This window comes from Anastrepha obliqua, chromosome 4, assembly GCF_027943255.1.
Source record: "Anastrepha obliqua isolate idAnaObli1 chromosome 4, idAnaObli1_1.0, whole genome shotgun sequence".
Lineage (NCBI taxonomy): Eukaryota > Metazoa > Arthropoda > Insecta > Diptera > Tephritidae > Anastrepha > Anastrepha obliqua.
In genome coordinates this window covers 104,254,838-104,277,800 of record NC_072895.1, presented here as the reverse complement: position 1 = coordinate 104,277,800, position 22,963 = coordinate 104,254,838, and the positions used below count along the sequence as shown (strand labels likewise).

General features: G+C 33.5%; 1 protein-coding gene across 4 annotated transcripts in view; it reads left to right on the top strand.

Moving 5' to 3' along the window:
- Positions 1-429: 429 nt before the first annotated feature.
- The window catches only part of LOC129246427 (centrosomin), a 72,841-nt gene continuing 50,307 nt past the window's right edge, over positions 430-22,963 (top strand). For 3 of the 4 annotated variants that reach the window (XM_054885251.1, XM_054885247.1, XM_054885245.1), the window contains exon 1: positions 430-802. In XM_054885251.1, the coding sequence (XP_054741226.1) occupies positions 573-802 (230 nt within the window). In that variant the 5' untranslated portion in view covers positions 430-572. Of the gene's footprint in view, positions 803-3,798; positions 3,831-22,963 lie in introns of those variants that run through there. The other variant, XM_054885250.1, reaches the window with a different exon arrangement.

Sequence of the window (22,963 nt, the reverse complement as noted above, 5' to 3'; positions counted from 1 at the left end):
TTGATGAGAAAAAGAATTTATTTGTATTTTAACAACGGTATTTATTTTTAGTTTGCTACATTATTGATCGAGTTGACTTCTTGCTTGCCCCATCGAAAACCTCCGAATGTGTTGCTGACATGAAAAAGCTTCTGTCGTTCAGGCGCGCCATACAATTCTGGGTCCATTCATTTGTAGGACAATATAAGGGTGCACATCACAAATTACACTTACCAAAGAATGTACGCACCAATTATAAATTACTACATTAACTGCCTTTTTATTTGCTTCATATCACTTTAAACATTATTATGATTATTTAAAAAAGAAATAATACCACAACGAAACATTTTTTCTGATATTTCCTTTAATAATTGTAATATAATATTTCACACTTGAGTAGCAACCCTGCACATTTATCTGGATACAGTCCACAAATTGCACACATCGCTGTCATAAAGTCAGTTGGATTTAATTGGCGCTAATTTTGTTCGAGTTGGAATATTTATTTGTTTTTCTGTTATTTGTTAAATAAATCTAAAAGTTTTCAGTATTATAATTGTGCTATAAGTTAACATTTAAAATAAGCAGTCATGAGCGAGTCTAAAGCGTTTGAAAGCCGGCGTTTGAATTCGTCGAAGGAACGTTCAGATGCTGAGATAGCCGGCACTACAACTGCTCAGCTGCATTCCGAGATGTCGTCCTTGCACGAGATCAGCGTTATAGAAAATATGACGTCATTTCTGTTGGAGCATGGAGGGGCTGATGTGGATTCAAAAGTGTTGCGCACCATAGCTGAGGCTCTTTCCAAACGTGTTCATGAGTGAGTATAGGACTTAAGATGGCTGAATATTGAGAATATTTATGCGTGTATATTGTGTGCGTCAGCTAGGAAATCTTGATATGTGATGTCAGTTAGTGCGATAATTGTAAAAAGGTTGAATGCGGATGATTTTAGATCTCCTTTTGTTGTTGTTGGTTGTTCGCAACCACTACGCATCAGAACGTAATATCACAGTATGTCGTTGTAATACATATCACAATATCACATCACAACGTGATATCAGAACTGACGATATCATATCGTAACATGGTACAACATCACATCGTACCTTATTGCGGTATCGCTATATTGGAAGCCAAATCTCCAATTTTTCTTTCTACAATCAAAGATTAAGTTAAAAAGTCTTGTTTAAAGCAGTTTCTATAATATTATTATTATTTTTTGTATTATTTCTTGTTTTTAATTAATGAAATTTCTTAGCAACAAATGTTGAATGACGGAACATATTTTTGTTATACAGTAGGTTCTGTTTTTATGCGGCTTTTTTTTATGCGGTTTTGAAATAGTGCGGTTTTTTTTTAATTAAAAATACATGTCGACCTATCGGGAATTGTACATATAAACAAGATTCTAAGCCAGCTAAGCAAAAACTCATCACAGATTACATCAGAAATGCTAACCCTACAAGTATGGAACCGCCTGCATAACTATCTAGATCAGACGTGTACATTTCCTCAAGTGACGACGGTGATTTTACGCCAAATCCTAAACGAACGCGCAACATGTGGGTATTGTCTGATTTTATTTCTGACTTAAATTTATTTTTCGATTCTGGCGTTTCTTAAATAAAGATATAATTTTCAAAAATACAATATTTTGTTTATGCGATTTTATTTAATTATTTCAGATTCATGCGGTCTATGAAACGTATCTATAGTTATAATATGGGACTAGTGCCCTTTTTTATGCGATTTTATTACATTTGTTCAGATTTATGCGGTTTTAGCACTTTTGAAACGTATCTATAGTTTTACTATAGAACTAGTAGCTTTTTTTATGCTGTTTTTTTTTATGCTGTTTCTTGCGGAACGTATCTACCGCATAAAAACAGAACCTACTGTATAAATATTTAAAAACGTGTTTCCAATTTAAAAAAAAAAGGTAATTATATGATCACAGGTGTACGGACAGTGTATGCATGCGCCTAAATCATAAAAAAATCGATTTAACTTTTTACACTAAATTGTCACTATTTGTTACAGAAAGGAAAGAAAAAAAGAAAAATTGCTTCAACTTCAACCGGCTGAGCAAATATTTTAACTATGTATTATGTTTTTATGTTATATTAAGGGATTAGGGGTAGTCAGAATTTTCAAAAAATTAATTTTTTTTTTTGCATTTTATAAAGTATAATCTCTTAAAAATATTGTGTGAATATTTGAAGTGAATCTGACAAATACTTTTCGAGTTATTCAACAATTAACAAAGGGCGCTCGGGCGCTCCGGAGGGTTCGAGAACAAGCTAGTAGCAGCTGCAAGCTGAAGCAAGAGAAGAGCTTGCTACTTATACTCACGATTATTCTCCCTTACCTCCTGATGTTTTAAAAGCTATCAAACCTACTTACGACGATCTCAGTAATGAAAATTTACTTTCAAGATGTGTAGGTGGATTCAATCAAAATAATAATGAAAACTTTAATCAACTAGTATGGAAAATATGCCCATAAACGGTAAATACTAGTTATAGTATCGTACAAATTGCTGCATACATAGCTACTTGTATATTCAATGAAGGTATAATTAGAAATTATAATAAATACACTGAGACTTAATTGTGGGTCTAATTCGCATCGGTATGCTGAAAAAATAGATGCTGCACGTATGAAAGTGGCAGATAAGCGCGCTAACGATAACACTCGAGAAGGTTGAATGCTACGTAGGCAACAGCAAATCGATATTTTGGAAGCTGCTATGGCGGCTGAAGAACTATTATATGGCCAATTATATGGCCCAGGAATAGGTGACACAACGTAAGTAATTAAATAATTCGTATAACTCTAAATAAATCGATAGCAAAACTTTAAATGTGTTTTTCTCAAAACTATTTTTTTTGGAGTGGTGATAACTGTAACTTAAAAACCGCTTGGCAGATTTCAATAAAATTTATATTGCTTTTGAAAAACATAAAAAACTCTTGCTTAATCAAAGGATTTTTTTTTTTTAATTTCGATTTTTTTTTTTCAACAATTAATTGTCGGTTTTTTTGATAATTTTGAAAAAACAAAAAAAAAAAGTTTCCATTCGGACTCCACACAAACAGCGATAACTTTTACAATTATAATTTTTTTTTTGAAATTTTGCTCAAGTCAAGTCGAAACATGATGTATTAATGCTATGCTATTATTTTTGTAAAATAAAGCAATTGACTAGCAAAAAAAATTATTGAAAATTATCTTTTTTTGGAGGCCTGACTATCCCTAACCTCTTAAGTGTAAAACAAAAATTCTTAGAGCACGTTGAAATCGAATGAAATATACATATAATGAAATAATTATTTATTGTAGTAAAGAAAATATTTAAAAGTGAAGATGTCCATTTCTATTTTTTATTTCCAAGCCTTATAGAGGAGTTGCCAAACATTTCACCAATTAATTTCATATGTATATTGCTATTCAACGAAATACTTTTATTATTTTAGTATTATTCTTTCAACAATTATTGGATTTCTAGGAGTATTAAATCAAATATCTTTTCGTAAATTGATAGTGTTTTCACCAATTAACCACCTTGGATTAATACTAGCAACAATGCAAACTGAATCCATATAACTTATTAACTTATTTGTATTTTTTTATACATTTTTATCATTTAGTTTAAAAATTTTAAATTGAAGCAGTAGTTCGCGGTATCTTGTAGGTACATACATATGTAGATAAAACAAAGGCCTAAGTGAATATTTCTTGTATCCATAAGAGTCGGGTCTACGTTATCAGAACAACTGGGGTTTCTGTGCCGACAAACAAACCACAATAATTAACAGAAAATATTTTATGCTGTTACAACAACAGTGAGTACTTCCAAAGGAAAATAATTTATGCTGTTATATATGTACATATGATAACTATTCGCTCCTAAAGTCACCTACATACATATATACATATATGAACTGCATGATCTGTACGAAAGGCTTGCCTGAGACGGATATTTAAAAGAAGTTTTTTTTTTAACATTTTATATAATTAAAACAGTAATAAAGTATATAACGAAGGCGACATTGATATGTCCTAGTAATATCGTTCGGCAAAAATCAACAGTTGCTTGTATAAAGAAGATCAGCTGTATGTAACTAGTCTGGACACAATAGATCTTTCAGGTCGCATTGCTAAATTATTTCATGATAAAAATGTAACTAGTCTATTTACCTGAAGGGCACACACATACCATTATAATCCACCATCCCATTCAGTATATGTACATATGTTATCAATCCACCACCACTTTGCTCACTACTGTTCGCGTACGTACTCGCGCCCCAACCAAACGCATGCAATTCGGGTGTCGGGGAAAACTCTGGCATCCACATCTGTGCGATGTACATATGTATACGTTTGTGTATGCGCTTGTATTTAAAATTTTCCAAATGCTCATGTATCTATAGAATTTCGTGCTCGTGAAAATTTTGCTCGGCAGCGTGTGTGCAGATTGCTCGGAGGCACCACCTAGCTGAGCGTGCACTACGCTTCAGAAGGCAGCATTCGAACTCGGAGTTGTCAGTTGCGTTCTTTCTTTCGGTTTAATTAGACGTTTCATTTGTGTTTGCTGCATTCGTTCGCACATCCGCATGTTCTTGATATATAATAATACACACATACAGATGTACATGTTGTAGTTGTATAGATATGTAGTAACTATCGCATATACGCCGCGCATTTTCCTTTCGATACATTGTTGTCTACAAATCATTAAGCTAAAATTTTTGAAAATTTCTTATGATTTCGTGTCGGTCGAGTTTTTTGTGTGCTTCCTTTTGTTTTGTTGTTGCACCAATTTCATTGCTCGACGATTTCGCCTGGTGAATGATGTCGCCGGTGGCTAGAGTATGTAGTGTCGCTCGTATATATCAATTATACTATGTATGAATGAAACGTGAAACGCGCGGAAAGTGTGGAAAAATAAAAATATACAGAAATACGGAAATCTAAAAAAAAGAAATAATAATTTATGTAGCAGCAGTTTTGGATCCATCGCCGTACAAATGAAAATAATACATACATATTTCGTAAATTTATGTAGGTAGTGTAAAAATGTATGAAATGAATGCCGCTTTTGAGTTATCAACAGAAAAATAAGAAAAAACAACAAACATAATCCCAGAGCTCAGCAAGTGACAACTTGGACATGCCAGGAGAGTAACAGTTGCTTTCTTGACCGACCTCCCTTTTCGTGCCAAGCGAGCGACGAGTGAGTGAATGGTTGGTTGGTTGAGTTAGGAGCAGCGAATGATGGATGCTGCGCGATAGCAAGGGCACGTACAACTAAAGGGGATGCTAAATTTAGTTTAATATGAATTTAATCACAGCAACTGAGCTTTTTGAATTGCAAAATCAAAATTTTTTTAATGCGCTTTGTAAAAGTTGAAAATCGGCATAATCGTATTAACGTAAGCACATACTGTGAGCGTCAAAATAAAGTGTACAAAGCATTTTGTTATAATATGGATTTTATTTCAGTCTTTTATAACAAAACAATATATTTTAATTTCATGTTTTTTAAATTAGTATTTGATTCTCTACTAATTACTAGAAAACAACAAAATAAATAAATTACAACAACAAAAGTTGTAAGACAAAAACAAAATTTAGTGCATATTTTACGCGTCAAAATAAAGTGTACAGAGCTATATTTTACAAAAATGATACCGATTTAGTATTTTGTTGATTCCCTTTTGCTTTGATAACGGAAGACAGTCTTCGGGGCATCGACTCAGCTAGTTTTTTTGGCACGTCAGATGAAATTTTATCCTACTCTTCCTTTATACCGAGTTTCAGCATATCCATATTGGTGATTGTCCTTTTCCGGGTCAATCTTCAAAAATAAAATTTGATGATTAATTTTGCACAACCTTGTATTAATTTATTTTAGGTTTTGAAATTAGGTGTTTTATGAAGTTTTATGATTCTTAAATAGTAAAAAAAGGTTACTTTTAATATGTTCGTCTTCAATTACAAGCTGCAGAATTTTTCAAAAATATTAATCAAGTAACTTATTTTCCCATTTTTTGCTCCTGCGGTCAATTCGTGCTAATTTTTTATCTTATTTTCAGGTCATTGTTCTGCACAAATAAAGTATCAAGTACTTTAAGCACAAATTGATGTCACTAGCTTTAATTTCCGACATTCTTCTTCTATCTTAGGCATCACTTCAAAAGACACCCACATCCTAAACATAAAAGAGATCATCTCTTTTAACTTAAAGCTACCACAGGCGCTATAAACATCTTTTCTAGTATTTGCTCCACAAATTCTTTAAATAAAGGTCAAACAAGGTATACTTCGAGTTGGCTCGCATGTATCCAGCATAGATCCCGATCTCGAATCTTCTCTTTACTTACTTTCTCAAAGTAATTCATCTAAAACTCCCTTCCCCTCAATTTACAATTTTCTATTACTAAAGGGAATTTCGTCTGAAATTGATTGTTGTTGCTTTAGTAGCATAAGCACATACCTCAAGTATTTCGGTGCCTGGTCGTTCAGGCCATAGCCGACCTGAAAAAGCTACGAGTTAGGAGCTGGAGATCTGTTGTTTGAACCGTGCAGATTGGAAGAGGATTGTGGATGAAGCTAAAGCTCACCCTGAGCTGTAATCGATACCTGATGAGGATGATGATGAGGTCGTTCAGGTAGCATAGAACCGATTGTTGTGAAAATATTTAGAATTTTGTTGGTTTGGATATGGTTTATTATATAGAACTTAACGAATGAAATTGAAAACTGCGAATATTTTTTTTAATATTTCGTTTACTTTTCCAGGTATCGTAATTAAAAAATGATCGTTGTTATTGTTGTAGCAACATACTTAACCCTGTCAGTGTTATGTAGATCACCGATCATATTCGTCTAGTTCATCTAACTGTAGACCGAGGAAACTTGCTGTTTCGACAAGTTAAGTCCAGAGGGGCGTATACTGTTTTTGTTTGTTTTGTACATTCCTAGAAATATAAATACACATTTTTACAATAATTATTTACTCGGTTTTTATTTGAAATATTAATATCTCAAAAACTGGGGAAGATATCGACGTTTTCTTAACTTTAATAATTATGACTTATTTGAAAAAAAAAAAATAGTGAAATCGTCCTGCTGTAGCATCTATCTGTCGATATCTATTCGTCATATTATTTCTAGGGCAATATGATTGTATTTGAGATTTAAAATTAAATTTGAAATTCTCAATCAAGATACAGAGACATCGGCATACATATGTAGCTGCTTTCATGAAAGTCGGGTCTACGGTACCGGAATGACTCTGATTTATATCCGGCCGAGAACTGCCACCTCAATAGCGTTCGTCATATAGTTTACACCTTTATAAAAAAAATAGCAACAGGATTATTTTAATAAATATATATTAATATGTTTAAATTTATTTATTCAAAGTTTTATCATCCTATATTTATCACCGCATTTCTTTATTATCTGTCTTTTCTGCGGTTGTAATTTATTTCAATTAAATTTGATTAACACATTGACCAGACAAGAAAAATGAAGAAGTGGTAAAACAAAAAAGTGAAGTCAGCAATGAAGAAATAAATAAAATGTATGCTACCATATACGAGTATATGTACATATGTATGCGTGTATGTAAAAACGAGGAAAAATGAGAGTACATAGTGTAGGGATAGCAGCAATCAGGGTTGCCACTAAAAAAAAAAATTTCCGACCAAATTACAAACCAAATCGGACCAAATCCGAGGAAAAATGCCCAAAATTTTTTTTTGTCAAGAATCAACTTGAAATGAATTCATTTGCTTATTATTGATATGTTGTTATATGTTTTTAACATATACATGAAGGTACATAAGTATTTATACATAGATACATACATATACATATGAGATCAATGCATTATAGTCTTGTAAAAAATCACATTACTTTAAAACTAACACTTAAATGTACGTTTATACATGTAAGAAATTGCAGCTGTTCAAAACAACCGCTAAAATAAATAAATATTACAAAAAAAAATCTCTTTTTACTGACCACACATAGTGGGGACTTTTCACATTGACGAGCTCTTTACATAGCATGATGCTATTAATACTACTTATTTCTAGTCGGTTACGTAGTTTCGTTTTAATTAGAGAAAGCGTTGAAAATTTTCTTTCAGCCGCGGCAGAGCTGTGTGGAAGTGAAAGTAAATTAAAAATGAAATCGGATAATTCGGCAAAGCTTCTTTGATTGATACCATTTTTCAATAAGCTCACCTTCGACCAAAATGTGTCTATATCCATATCAGCAGAAAGATTTACATCACTCAACCTTAACAAATTCCACTGACTTGTAATTTGGTCAGGGTCGCAATCCACTAACTCACTGAATGTAAGTATCAACGGGAGTATCTGCAAATCTTCCTGCGATAAGACTTTAGCCGGTGTAATTATTTGTAACATTTTAATATCTTCACGATTGAAATCAAACCGATTGTTAATTTGGTTTAAGAGCTCGACATAGAAAGAAAGTATATTTCTCTTTACTTCAATTATATCATCTTCACTTAAGTGTTTTGTCATAAATATCTCCGCTTTAGTTCCTACGAAAATATCACGCAATGGCTTTTGATTGCTTTCACTTCTAAAGTCAATATTTGTTTCCTTAATGCAAACATCGTGTTTAACAAAATTATTTATAATTAAAAGATAAATAGATTTCATATTGGAATATAAGTATGGCAGTCGGGAACTCTCCGATTGAAAATCTTTGTTGAGGTTATTAATTATAGGTAATATGTATGTTAAAAACAAAAAATAACACTTGGTGTTTGCGCACATTTCTTCTGCTAATTGCGCAGGGCGAATGCCATTCACTTCGTAAAAGCAAGAAATAAAATATAACTTTAAGCTGTCCCACTGTTCAATAAGCCGTGCAACTACACCCTCCAACGACAGCCATCGAGTCTGTGAGACTCCCAATATTTTGTGAGGCTCAACTGAACAATATTCTTGAAATTCCTTCAAATCATTGATCCTTTTGGAGCTATGCGAAAAATAATTATAAATGTTACGGCACAGAAAATCAATGCTTTTCGGCAGATGTCTGCTGGCATAACTTGTGCATAAATGAAGTGAATGGCAAGTGCATGTCATAAAAAAAAAATTTGTTTCTTTGTTAAGCAATGCTTTAACACCTCCTGCATCACCTGCCATAACATTTGCACCGTCTGTTGCCAAGCCGATAATATTCTTAAGTGGTATATTATTGGTATTGAAAAATTGTTTTACGAGCTGAAAAATAGAAACTGCGTCTGACTTGGTAACTTCTAACAAAGCAAGAAACCTATCCTGTACCACTCGTGCACTGTCAACAAACCTTGCTACCAAAACTAAGCTTTTCGTGGTACTAATATCTGTTGTTTCATCAGCGATAAGAGAAAACTTCGTATTTCGTAGCGTTTCAAATACTCGATCATTGGCCTTCTTTCCAATAATCTCGGCGATCTGCGTTGACTTTGTCCTACCACATTTAATCAGCTTGGCGATACTAGAATCTGGACAGCACTCCACCAACAACGCTGGCAAATATTCCATTATCAAAAATGGCAGATTATGGGTTATGCAAAACATCACAAGTGCGAATTCGGCATTTCTTACTGTTATATGTTGTTTTTCTTGTTCAGGATCATAAAACATTTCAAGCGTATGTTGCTTTTTGCGCGATTCGCAGTTTCGGATATGTGTCGCAGTTTTCTCATGAACTTTCAGGTGAGCGTTGTGGTTATCTATAGCTTTCTCACAAGCAACACAAAAAGCAGATCCATCCTTGTTTTGTAGCCAATCGAATGATTGTAGCCATTCGGCTCTAAACTTGCGTTTGTAATTTTCATTTTGATTCACGTCAACGCTGTGAAAAATAATATGAAAAACACAATTAAAATATGTCAATGTCCTGTGCCATGTATGTTTTAATAAAACTACCTGCCCGATGGCTGCTCTACCGTGGTTGACTTCGGTTTTTTGATTAAGAACCTGAAACGAAATTAAATAGTTTTTTTGGTATTTGTATCATATCATTTAATTATAAAATTACTTACTTTTCCATTTTGATAAATTCACCTGCGCCTGCTGTTTGTCAATTTGTAGGGATGTGTATAGTTAAAAGTTAAAGGTAACGTACGATTATTGTATGTCGATTTATCGAACAATCTGAATTATAGCGAAGTTATATAAGGTGAGTGCAAGACACCACTTCTTCACGTCTTTTGTCAGTGTTTATGTGAACATTAAGTTCGAGCTGTGTTTCATTAACATTAAAAAAACTTTACACTGAACAGATGTAGCAATTTGTAGCTACTAAACAAATTGTGCCCGCTTACAAAACGGACCAAAATTTTAATTAGATGCCCATCGGCCCAAAATAAATTTTTTGGACCAGATTTGGTCCGAAATGCCCAATTTCGGCAACCCTGGCAGCAATAGCAGGTTAGTGTAATATCAGCATCGTCACAGCAACAAGAGAAATCTATCAACAGCATCCATCACTGCCCTTAGCGCTCCCCCGAATGCAGCCCCTATAGTGTTACTGAACTCTGGGTGATTGTTTGTTGTTTTTAATTAAAATACGCTTGCGAACGTACTGGTCTCTCTCCTATCACACTCTCTCTTATCATACAATGCAAACAGAAGCGCCAAGCAGGGAAATCTGAAATTATGAAAATTTACATTGAACACATACGAAAATGAGTAAACAAGAAAAATATTGTAAACAATACCTTTATTTAACTACAAATATTGTTTGCTTGAAGGACATATTTTCGTATATAGTGAAACAGTAGCGCTGCATGATGGTCGATGAATAATATTCGATTGGCTTCTTAATATCTTTTTGTCTCGTCAATATGTTTTGTTTATTTTTCTCGCCTTTTTTATTTTTGTCCTCTTTATTGTTTTGCTCTTTTTCTCTTTATTGTTCCTTTTAAATGCATAGGGTAACCTGCAGTGGGTACCTGTGATTCGAGTGTCGTTCATGTTTGCTTGGCAATTGCTGCCTCATTTGCTTTTACCTGTTGTTTTGTTTTCAAATGTGGGTTGTTGTTGTTGTTTTTTTATTTGTGATACAAATGTGATTGAATCGTTGTTGATTGCTTTCATCTTTTTTCGGCGTTTGTATGGGGTAGTAGGTACCTTAATAGAAGCATAGTCAGGTAGAACCATTATCGAGATTTGTCGGCCATGATTTGTTTTTAGTTTGCCAGCATTATAAGGTCTTTCACCAGATAGAATGCACATGTCATGTAAAAACAAAGTATTAGATACTTAGATAGATATAAATAAAAAAAGATAAAATCATTTTAAAATTTAAAAATTTTCCAAAAGGATATTTAATATTGTTCATAGACTTGCAAAAATAAATTTTAAATTAAGAGCACGGGATTTGAATTTTGCTTTGCTATTAAAAATGAACCATTGGTCTTATTCGGAACAATAAGTAGATAGGTTCCTTGTAGCGATCGACACTAGAGTATCCATTTTCTGGAGTAAAGACACGGCAAAAGAATTTGCGCTTAACGTTAAGTTATTTCCACAATTATACAAGGTGGCACAAAATTAATCATCCAATTTAATTTTTTAATAATTTTTTTACTAAATAAAAAAAAGATTTTGAGTTATGGAAATATTTATTTCATGTGCTTAATGTGATGGGCGTACGGCGCCATTTGCAAAAATTATAAATCTTTTGATAGAGTGATTTATTTGGCGCCGCCTTGTACAAACCGGTTTACATATACAATGTATTTTTGTTATTGCTTTTAGTCCCCAGAATGTCAAAATCTAAAAACAAAAATTGAGACCTAATTTTTAAACCGAATTTAGGCCAAATAAAAAGAAAAATTTAGAGACCAACAAAACGAAAAAAAATGAGTACTGCAACCCTACTGCACTGCTATCTGTTTAAAGTGCCTTGCATGGTAGGTACCACAATGCTCTCTTAATACCCGCATACACGTGTTATATGTATGTACGTGTGAGCAAGTGATGCACATTTTCCCTACGAAGTACTCGCGGGGGTAGTTTCTTTGAAATACAAAAACAAAAGAAATATGGCTAGCGTTTTAGTTAAGTAGTTATTTCCTTTTTCCTGTGTCTTCTAGCCCGTGTCAAAATTCACTTTCACAGAGTACACCCAGTAAATTCTTAGAAATATGTTCATATGCAATGAGCAGATTTTGTGCATAATATTTTATAATCGAGTTCAGAATTCCCGAAATATTAAAATAAAAATTTGGAAAAGTACAAAGTTGGTTTAGCCTGCTACTTTACTTAAATTGGTTTATTTTTGAATGTCACGTTCTATAGGTAGATACTTAGGTTACAATGGTTGCTCAGAAAGTGGGCCAACTTGGACGAAGAATTCAGGTTCATCTTTTGTGATACCATTGCAAGCGAAAAGAGGTGAAGGAAACCGATAGGACGAGAAAGAGAAATTACTCTGAAATTTTGAAAATTTTTCCAATTACACATTTCACTGATTATTAATTTTTTAACTGCATAGTTCAATTCCCTTCAAATACAGTGACAGTCGTTTGACCGTTCGTTTTGGAACCGGAAATATTTAGCAATGCTTCAAGCAAAATTTCTATCACTTTCTAATGCCAATGTGAAAACATTGCTAGACGCTTTTGAATATGTGTGATTTGATGTTTTCCTCTAACTTGTGAATTTTGTCGACAAATTAAATATATAGCTTTACTGCTCACTCTGATGCTTCTCTGTAGTCAAGGACGAACTTATGCCCAACATATGGCAAATCACAATTGATGTAATTTTTAGCCTCAGTTAACTAATAAAAGTTACTCTAAATATTCGTCAAAAATAATTGAAAATCGAACACATGTATAATACATACATACTTATATTATATCGCTTTACTCTCTTAACATTTTTACTACAAGGTAGCATAAAAGTACCATGCAGTTTTAGTTTAGAATACATTTTTTTTACTACTTAAAAGAAAAAATAAATCTTTATTTTGACCTTTACGAGTTCCATTGCTTGCCTCTTTGTATACTGCAGCTGTCTGGTTCACAAGTGTCAAATATGATTGACGTAACACATCCGACAAACTGAATGCTCCACTTTCCGAATGGCCACTTTGTATTCACGCATTAAGAAATATACTTTTTCTTGGATTCACCTTGGGTGTCAATTACGTATATACATCAACTTCCAATGTTGACGGCACGCACGCGTTTTTAGGCTGCACAAAACAATTATCAGTTTTAAGTTATTCTCTCATGAGAAATGCAACTCTGGCCACATTTGTTTTACCGTATTGGCTGTATGATTGTATCTTTTGCACCGGTTTATATCCAAAGCAAAATTTTTAAACGCATTTACATATGCATTAGCAAGAAATTGCGTAGGTATTAGTTTTCATCATCCAATTCTTGTAGTATTGGTATCGCACTTCCTTTAGACACCCACGCGACGCGTGGCTATTAATTAATTTATGTGCGTATGTGTGACCGTAAATATTCTTGCCTGTCTGTGATTTAATTAAACATAGCGATATTTTCACGTCCAGTCACTAAGCAGCAGTAAGTCTCATGGAATTATTGTATGCGTCAATTTGCTCACTTTCTTGCCGGGTATCCGATATGAATGTGCAAATTCTAAGGAATTTTGGGCCATTACGCAATAAAAACACAGAAGTTTAAGTAAATTAAGACATCGATGTGGAAGAGCAATCGGAGAAGGAGGTGCCGCTGAACTTTATGAGTTCATAAGTTAATTTGGTTTTAATTAATTTGGAAAAAAACAGAAACAGAAACTAAAAATTACTGTAAATTCTGGTTAGATTGATTGGAGTAATTAAACTTTTCAGTAATTAGTAATGGATCTTTGGTAAATCGCGTAAATTGGAATTGAAAGAGATACAAAGTTTTTTTCCAGCTCAATCCTAGTATAAATGTCGCCTAATTGCATATTTTTTTCCAAACTGTTACAGGAACAGCCTTTTTTAGGTTTAGTTTTTCAAAAGCACAGCAATACACAAAAGGTCGGGGTACAGGGGCAGGGGACATGTATCAGTTAAACGATATACTCGTACAGTATCTGCCTCAAGCTGTCGAAATCTTCTTATTATTATGTAATAAATTTTCATACCAGTACCTGTGATGAAATAAAGACACGTTTAATGGAAGTTTTACAAAGCTTTGCAATTTTTAGGACTTAATTTTTGTTTTATACTTACATTTGCATGTTCAAAGAGTATTTGGAAATAAGTAGTGAAATTACATTGACTCAAACGCCATGAATTAATTTTTATGGAGTTCTTTATTCTGAAAAATGATAAATGTGTGTGTGATAACTGTTTAGGGGTAAATAATTATAAAGGTTGTTTTTTGGCGACATGAAAACTATCGATATCGATAACTATGGTTTATCAGCTTAAAAAGGTAAGCTGTGCTGACATTTGTATTCAGTAATAACGGAATGACGCTTGTAAATGGTGGAAATTTACTTTGAAAAAAAAAAAAAAAAAATGTTCGCAAAGTTCATAGAGTTCGAAATGAGGAAGGCCTTCCGTTGAGGTGAATGGCGAACGCTGTCGAGCCGGGTATCATATTCGAGGAAATATGCCGGGTATCATATTCAAAAAATTAGTGACAAGAAATTATCTATTGGTTATATCATCATTATCTGTCATTTTAACCCTCAACCTCTTAAAAAAACACCCGATATAAATATGCCACACTAAAATATTTAACCCTCTGTTTTGAGTGTACCGATTTTAATAAAACATACTATATACCGATTTGAAGGATATATCATAACTTCCTTTGGTGCACAAATGTTAACTCCGATATATAGGGGGCGTGACGTCTGACGTATAGACCAAAATGTGAATCATTATATCTCTAAAACCAATTAAGCTAGGAAACTGAAACCTGGCACGAATACATAAATTGTACACGTCATACTTATGGTGAAAAGTGGTAGGTATTGGAAAAAAATCAAAATTAAATTTCATTTCTTGTGTAGAAAATAAATGAATCAAGGGAAATTTAAAAATCTGAAAACAATTCTTATGGATCGCTACCGTTGTTATAGAGTTGCATTCTGAATTGAAATGGGATAAGACCTCCTAAAGGTTGTTTTTTTTAGAGTTTAGGTTTTCAAGTTGGCACTACTTTTTTCGTAGATGGTCTTTTTGACAGCTGTCACTTACACCTGAACAACGTTTGCAAATCGTGCAAATTTATTACGAAAATAATGGTTCGGTTCGCGCGACGCATCGAAGAAAATTTTGTTCAGCGATGAAGCTCACTTTTGGTTGAATGGGTATGTCAATAAGCAAAATTGTCGCATTTGGAGTGAACATAATCCACAAGCCATTGCTGAGACGCCGTTACATCCTCAAAAAGTCACTGTTTGGTGTGCTCTATATGCAGAGGGAATCATTGGTCCATATTTCTTTAAAAATGAAGCCGGCCATAATGTTACAGTCAATGGAGAGCGCTATAGAGCCATGATTAATGACTTTTTCGTGCCTGAATTGGACGATGTTGATGTGGACGACCTTTGGTTCCAACAAGACGGCGCTACATGCCATACAGCCAACGCAACAATCGATTTATTGAAGGAAACTTTTGGTGAGCGCATTATCTCGCGCCGTGGACCTGTTGCGTGGCCTCCAAGATCGTGCGATATAACACCGCTGGACTATTTCTTGTGGGGCTATGTGAAGTCGCTTGTCTACGCAGATAAGCCCGAGACGATTGACGTCTTGGAAGAGAATATTCGACGCGTTATTGCTGACATACGGCCCCTCATTTTTAAAACATAATGGCAAACCCTTATCTTTATAATAAAGCTAAATTCTTGGCCATAACATTAAATTATATACGTTTTATTTCATCTTTAAAACCTAACCTCTAAAAAAAACCTAACCTCTCTTACTTACAGTGAGAATTGTTATAGGACGAATTTCCAACCTCAGGCCACACTAGTAAAAATAAATAGTTTAAATATTGGGTTGGCAACTAAGTAATTGCGGATTTTTGTTTAGAAAATCAAAGACAATTTTTACATGGAACTAAATAACTTCATTCTGTAATGTCTTGCACATTTTGATCAATGACCTTTTGCCATCTTTGAGGCAGCATCATAATCCCACGTTCATAAAACTTCTGGTTTTTATTAGCAAAAAACTGAATCAGGTACGATTTGACATTATCATTATTATTGAAATTTTTACCATTCAGGGAGTTTTGTAAAGATCGAAACAAAAAAAAATCAGATGGTGCAAGGTTAGTACTACGAGATATGGTAGATGTGGCAAAACATCCCAAACAAGCTCCAATAATTTTTGCCGAATGACCAAAGATGTGCGTGGCCTTTCATTGTCATGATGGAATACAATACTTTTTTGATTTGTCAATTCGGGCCGCTTTTCTTCAACTGCATTGTTTAATTTCGTTAGTTGTTCAATGTAGACATTAGAATTGATCGTTCGGTTGGGTGGTATGAGTTCAAAGTAGACAATTCCTTTGTAATCCCACCAAACTGATAACAAAACCTTCTTTTGATGAATATCAGCTTTTGATAATGTTTGAGTTGGTTCAACTGGCCTGCTCCACGATCTTTTCCCCTTGATATTTTGATAAACAACTAATTTTTCATCGCCAGTTATCAGTCGTTTAAAAATGAATCATTTTCATTACGTTTCTTTAGCAAATCGCAGCTGTTAATGCGTTGCGTTAAATGCGTTTCTTTCAGTTCGTGGGAAACCCATGTATCGAGTTTTTGAACATAGCCAAGTTGTTTTAAGTGATTTTCAATGCATGTACATATGTATGTGATACATGAACCTTCTCTGCAATCTCACGTACAACACGTATGACGATCCGAATCGATTATTGCTTTGATTAGGGCGTCATCAACTTCAACTGGACGATCCGAGCGTTTTTCATCTTTGAGTGAGACCAGAACGAAATTTGGCAAACCAATTTTGACACTGCCCTTCTTTTAAGGCTTCGCCACCATAAACAGCACATAACTTTTTATGAGCTTGCGATGCGGTTTTCCCTTTGCGGAAATTAAAAAGCACAATATGACAAAAATGTTCCTATTGATTTTCCATTTTTCAACGAACGCCAAACGAAAACTACCCAACCGATCAAAAAACGTTTTTCTTTCTGATTGACAGCTGAATTGCCAACTATCATATAGCAAAATGTGTTTTACATTTGTACTACGTCTGCAAACCTAAAAATTCAACTGAAGCCATCCATGGGTGAAATCCGCAATTACTTAATTGCCAACCCAATACTTTGCAAGTAGCTGATATTTACTTTCTACTCTTTCGTTTTCATTATAAATATGTAGCAGTATCGAAAACAAATAAGGGTTACCAACTCCCTTTGGAAAAATAATAGCACAGGCTAAGCGTGAACCTACTATTTTCTCCATGAGTGTACGTGTTGTGCAGGTAATGAGTTTTAATACAACAGTTATTGATTTCTTTTGATTAAAATTTGGTTTAAATGAATGATGCTGTTATTTAAATGATTTATTTGCCCGGAAAATTCACAGCAGTTAATCTAAAACTCAGTGTAAACCAATAGACTATTTAAGAGCTACTAATTTCCGCATATAATAAAAACCAATTATGTTTTCTAAATGCAGCTAATCACAGTACTTACATCTACATTTAATTTATTTAAAACATTGTTGAATTCAAAACAATAAACATTTCTCACAATAAGCCACACACGCACACACACACTCACTAATACAAAACATTACATTGACAATTGTCGTGCAAAACAATGCATTGACATTGTAGCTATAAATCGTATTTCCAACTGGTTGATGGCTTGCATTAAATTGCGATTTAAGCTGTTTTTAGTTTTTTCTTTTCGAATTCAGAGCAATCGAACATCACATTTGCCGTAATAATACCAAATTTGTAAAGTAGCCACTATTAAAGGTGATTTTTTTCATCACTTTGTTGTACTACTTGCACGTTTGCCGGTTCTTAGAAAGATTTTCAATACGTAATTAACTGCATTCTGTCATACAAATAAATCAAAATAATTAAGGAAAAGCTGAAGCAAAGACAGAAAAAAAAGTAGTTCATAGTATTTTTGCGTGTAATTGAAACTAAAATCCATTTAAGGTAAAATGTCTGGGGGTGTTGTAAAATTGAATTTAGAATTCGACATAAATGGTGGGCCATTGATTGGTTTCTTTTTAAATGATACAGCTCGCGAAAAATCTGCAGTACCACAACATGTTGACCAATTTTGACCAATTTTCTTTTATTTTTTTTCAATTTTCATTAATTTTTTATACAAATATAGTTAACTCTATACCAAATTTTATATAAATCAAGGTTTCACACTTTGTATAAAATTTATAAAAACTCGAAAAATTTGCATAAAAAAAATTGTCACTGATTAGACAGAAAAAAAATTCAACTATTAGTCAGAATTTTTTTTTTAATAATTTGGTGGTAATAAGGTTTAAGTTCGCAGGGTCTTAAAACTGTACATGATTTTTGATAATTTTTGCGCTGACGATGTCAAGCATTTTCTCCATATAATGAATGCGCGAAATTATTTTTATACGGAGTAAATGCGCAACACGGTCAGAGAAAAAAATTATGATATTAAAAATCAACGAGAAATTTTAGATGTAATAGAGGTAGAAACCATCAACATAGTTTTAAAAAATGGGAATGGGCTATTGTGGCACCCACGGGATAACGAGAAATCTATTATTTTCAAGAAAGCAAAAATAATTGAAAAATATTGAGCGCTGTAGCGTTTAAGTGCTTTAAAAAAGACCAGCTGATGGCCTGCCCTTTATAAGTTGTTAGTTACGAAATGTTTTACTGGCATATCAGTGATTTTTTGAGGAATTCATTTAATGATTTGGCACACCTACACAGCTTTCATGAACAAACTTTGCACTATTAAAATGGAACATATATTTTTTTTTGAATGAACCAATGCTTTCTTATTTAATCTTAAAGCGCGAATTTTCCATTTTTTTTAATTTAGCAGTAAACATTTTACGGGTTCTATATCGCAAAAAAAAAAATGAGGTAAGAAAATAAGATATGCCGGCACGTTGAATAAATTTTTATTTTTCAATATGATAGAAGAATGGGTCACCATAGCTGAATGGCTACGAAATCGCGGGCATGAAACACCAAATGGAAAGAAAAGTGTTTTTTCTACTAGCAGTCGTCTCTCGGCAGGCAATGACAAACCCTCGAACGAATTTATGCCATGAAAAAGCTACTCATAAAAAATCAGCTGCCGTTTGAAGTCGGGCTAAAACTGTAGTGCCCTCCATTTGCGGGAAAACATCAAGATGTAGACCTCCACAATTAGGAAAAGGAGCTCGGCGAAACACCTAATAAAGGATGTAATTACGTAACATTAATTGATTTTTAATTAGTTTTTGATAGAAAATCAGACGTGGAGTACGATGATTAGACTAAAAACTTACACATTTAATTTGTAATTATAATTTTTTTTTTGCGTTTTTTTTAATTCAGACTTTCGGCTTAAAATTATATAAGATAAGAAGTTTTGCTCTGTAATAGACCAGAGTTATAAATTTTTGAAAATGAGTTTCTACGAAAAAAATGTTGATCTCTATTTTCGTATGATACTCGTACGTTCATCCTTTCCATCGATATTGAATTGGTTAAAAGAATTTCAGCCAAATCAAAGAGCGTTGGTCAATGTGTTAAATTACTTTTGCACTCCAATATACCAGAGTTATGAATTTTTGAAAACGAGTTTCCACAAAGGAATTTTGATTTCATCTATTTTCTACAAAAAAAAGAAAAATAATCCAAATACTCGTATGTTTACCTTTTTCATCGATATTGAATTTGTAAAAAGAAAATCACTAAATTATTATATCAGATCATAATTTAATTTTTTTGTTTTTGTTTTCTTTGTATCTATGTATGTACATGAGGTAAAAAATAGTTCTCACATTTTTAAAATTTTTTTTGTTTTTGTTAATCAAAGCGCTCATTTGCTGAAAGAGTGTCGTAATCAAAAAAAATTGTTTAAATACATAGTTATGCGCTATCCATCTTAGCGATTCTATTAACAGTAACTCATTCGATAAAAATATGTCTTTTCTTTTACTTAGTGTGGAATGGTAAATTGAAAACTTTAAAGTCACTTTTCTCGAAATTTTTATTTTTTAAGTTATGACATTCTTCCAGCTAACGAGCGTTATTGTTTTGACCATTAAAAACTTGCTCCGTATTTGCTACTACTGCATTCTATGCATTTTCGTTTTGTTTTAATGAAAAGCTTTTTCCGGCTTGGGAAAAGGGCAATTAAATTGTCAGTGAAATAGTTTTCACGCACAAAACCTAACTTCAGCGCAAATATTTTCATTTACTTTAATTGTTATTTCACGATCAAATTTTATTCCTTAATTTTTATATTTTCATCGCATCTCGCAGATAATACACGCTATATAGGATTAAAAAGCTTATGCAATTCTTTTCTTTTGTTTTTCCACCCGTTTTAAGCGCCTAATCAATATTTTTACACATAATAACAGTTTACACATTCAGCTAATTTTTTTTTTTATTTCTCTTCATTTATGCCTTAATCACTACTTGAACAATGTTTTTAACACATTTGGGCACACGTAAACACATACATATACTCGTATGTGTGTGTATATGGTATATTATCGCCAGCCCTCTATGCGCTTAATTTTGTAATTTCCACCTTTACAGCAATCGCTGCCTAACTGGCTCACCGGGTTACTGGCTCATTGGCTGGCTTATCAACTCCACATTAACGGCGCTGCGCCAATTAACACCCATGTCATAGTATTGCAATGGAGAGTAAGCAGCAGGTGTAGTGGTATACTCATGTTTTTACTAATGTTTTCAACAAAATGTAACGCCTCAGGGTGCATCATTGAGAGTTAGTCAAAATTTCAAAAAAAAAAGAAAAAGGAAAAGTGAATTCTTATTACACCTGTGCTACTGATTAAGCAGCAAGCACAGAGTTGCTCGGGTGAAAATTCTACTTCAAATTGCTAAAGTCTTTCGTTGACTTATTCACAACTTCGCAGCCAATTAATTTCCTACTGACAGCTCCCACATATCTGCTTTAAAATGCTTGGTTTTGATGCTGCTTGGCTTGGCGTTTGCTCTTATTGTGTCTATTGTTGCTATTGCAGCTATCTGCTTCTCGTCAACTTGTTGCATGTGCCCAATAATTTTGTTAACAGCACATATTTATACCAGAATCAATATGCCACATACCTGTGCGCAGCGCCATTTAGCCCTTTCACGCCGTAACCATAGCTATGGACGAGTTGTCAAAACAAAAAGTCTTTAATTAGCTGGTCGACATTTCTTTTGCTTAGTATTTCACAATTGAGTTGCATTAATTTTCACACTTTTGCATTCACGGGTTGGTTGGCCGTTGTGTTTTTTTTTCGAATGTTGCAATATTTAGATTTTTTAGCGCAAATTCGTGCATAAACATAAGTTTGCTAATTTCTAAATATAAAATTTGTGCTCAAAAAGTTTGTGTTTTCGTTTATGTTGTATGCACATTAATATATGTATACAAGCTGCATACCACACGCATATATTTGGCAAGTACCACTGTACGATTACTCGGATATTAAGTGCGTACGCAATGTTTGTTTGTGCCGCAGACAGCGCCTCCGTGCTTGACGGGCGGTGTACAGTAAAATGTGAGTGCCCATTATTTGGATTTTTGTGGCTGTCATTTTTAGTCTAGAATAGTTTTTTATTTGCAAACACATGTTGCAATTCATGTAAAATTGTGCTTTTAAATGGTGTCAGTATATTTGCTCTGGCCACGTTCAGGGATTACTTACGTTTTTATGTAAGTATTCGGACGGTTTAAGGCTTGGCAATTAAATTCTATTATTGCTTTGCTAGTAGTGCTGAAACCGTTTATAGTAATCGTCTCTTATTATTACAATTTTAACTGCGATTAAGGAATCTTGACGATTTTTTATTATTGACACATCTCTACGCCTGAAAATATTTCTTTACAGGAATAAAACTTTAAATCGAATTATTTCTCAGCATAAAATATATCCTATAAATTTTTGCGGAATGCAGCTAAAGTGACATTCCTTGGCTGGATATAAATACGAGTCGTTAAGGAGCGGGATGGGCAAGATTAATTCGGCGAAAACAGGCAGGCATTCCTTGGGGGGTTTTTGATTTTTAAATTTTTCGTAACACTTGGCAGCAAAACAAAACAACGATTTTCGCCAGAAAAAAGGCTAATTTGTTACTGTAAAATTAAGAATTATTAAAAAAATACCAAAAAAAGTGCCATTGAATGCTGTTGAATATTGTGAAGAAGTACTGGCAAAATTTTTTCCATTGGTCCAGTTATGGCGACTTTGAATTAAGGCGGACTTCACGGACTTCAAAAATGACAAGTTTCAGAAAAAAGTTTTACAGTCGAGCAGATGCATAGAAAGTCGGTCTGGAGCAGCGGATGCTCAATTACTCATAACTTCCTTAAATTTGATCCGACTTGAAATTTCGACACAATATTCTTGAGATTTATGCAATCATTTGAAAAAAATAAAATAAAAACATGCGAAAAAAACTTGAAATATCTTACACCTCCTAAAGTAACGTCAAAATCGACTGTCGGGGAAACGATAAGATCAGACTTAAGGGGGGAAGCTGGTCTAGAGCGCAAAAAATGGGCATATTTTATGAATTTATTTTGACTCAACAAAGGAATCAATCGAAAATCTGTGAAATAGGTTTAATAATATAGCTTTCATGGTACAAATACAAAATTTTTCGTCTGAATTAATTTCAAAATGGCCGCTGTCCAGCAGTTCTCCTAAGGCGCCTTTTTTTCTAGTGGGTCCATTGCCGAAGACGTAAACTCCTTAATTTTTGTTCTGGATCAAAAAATAAA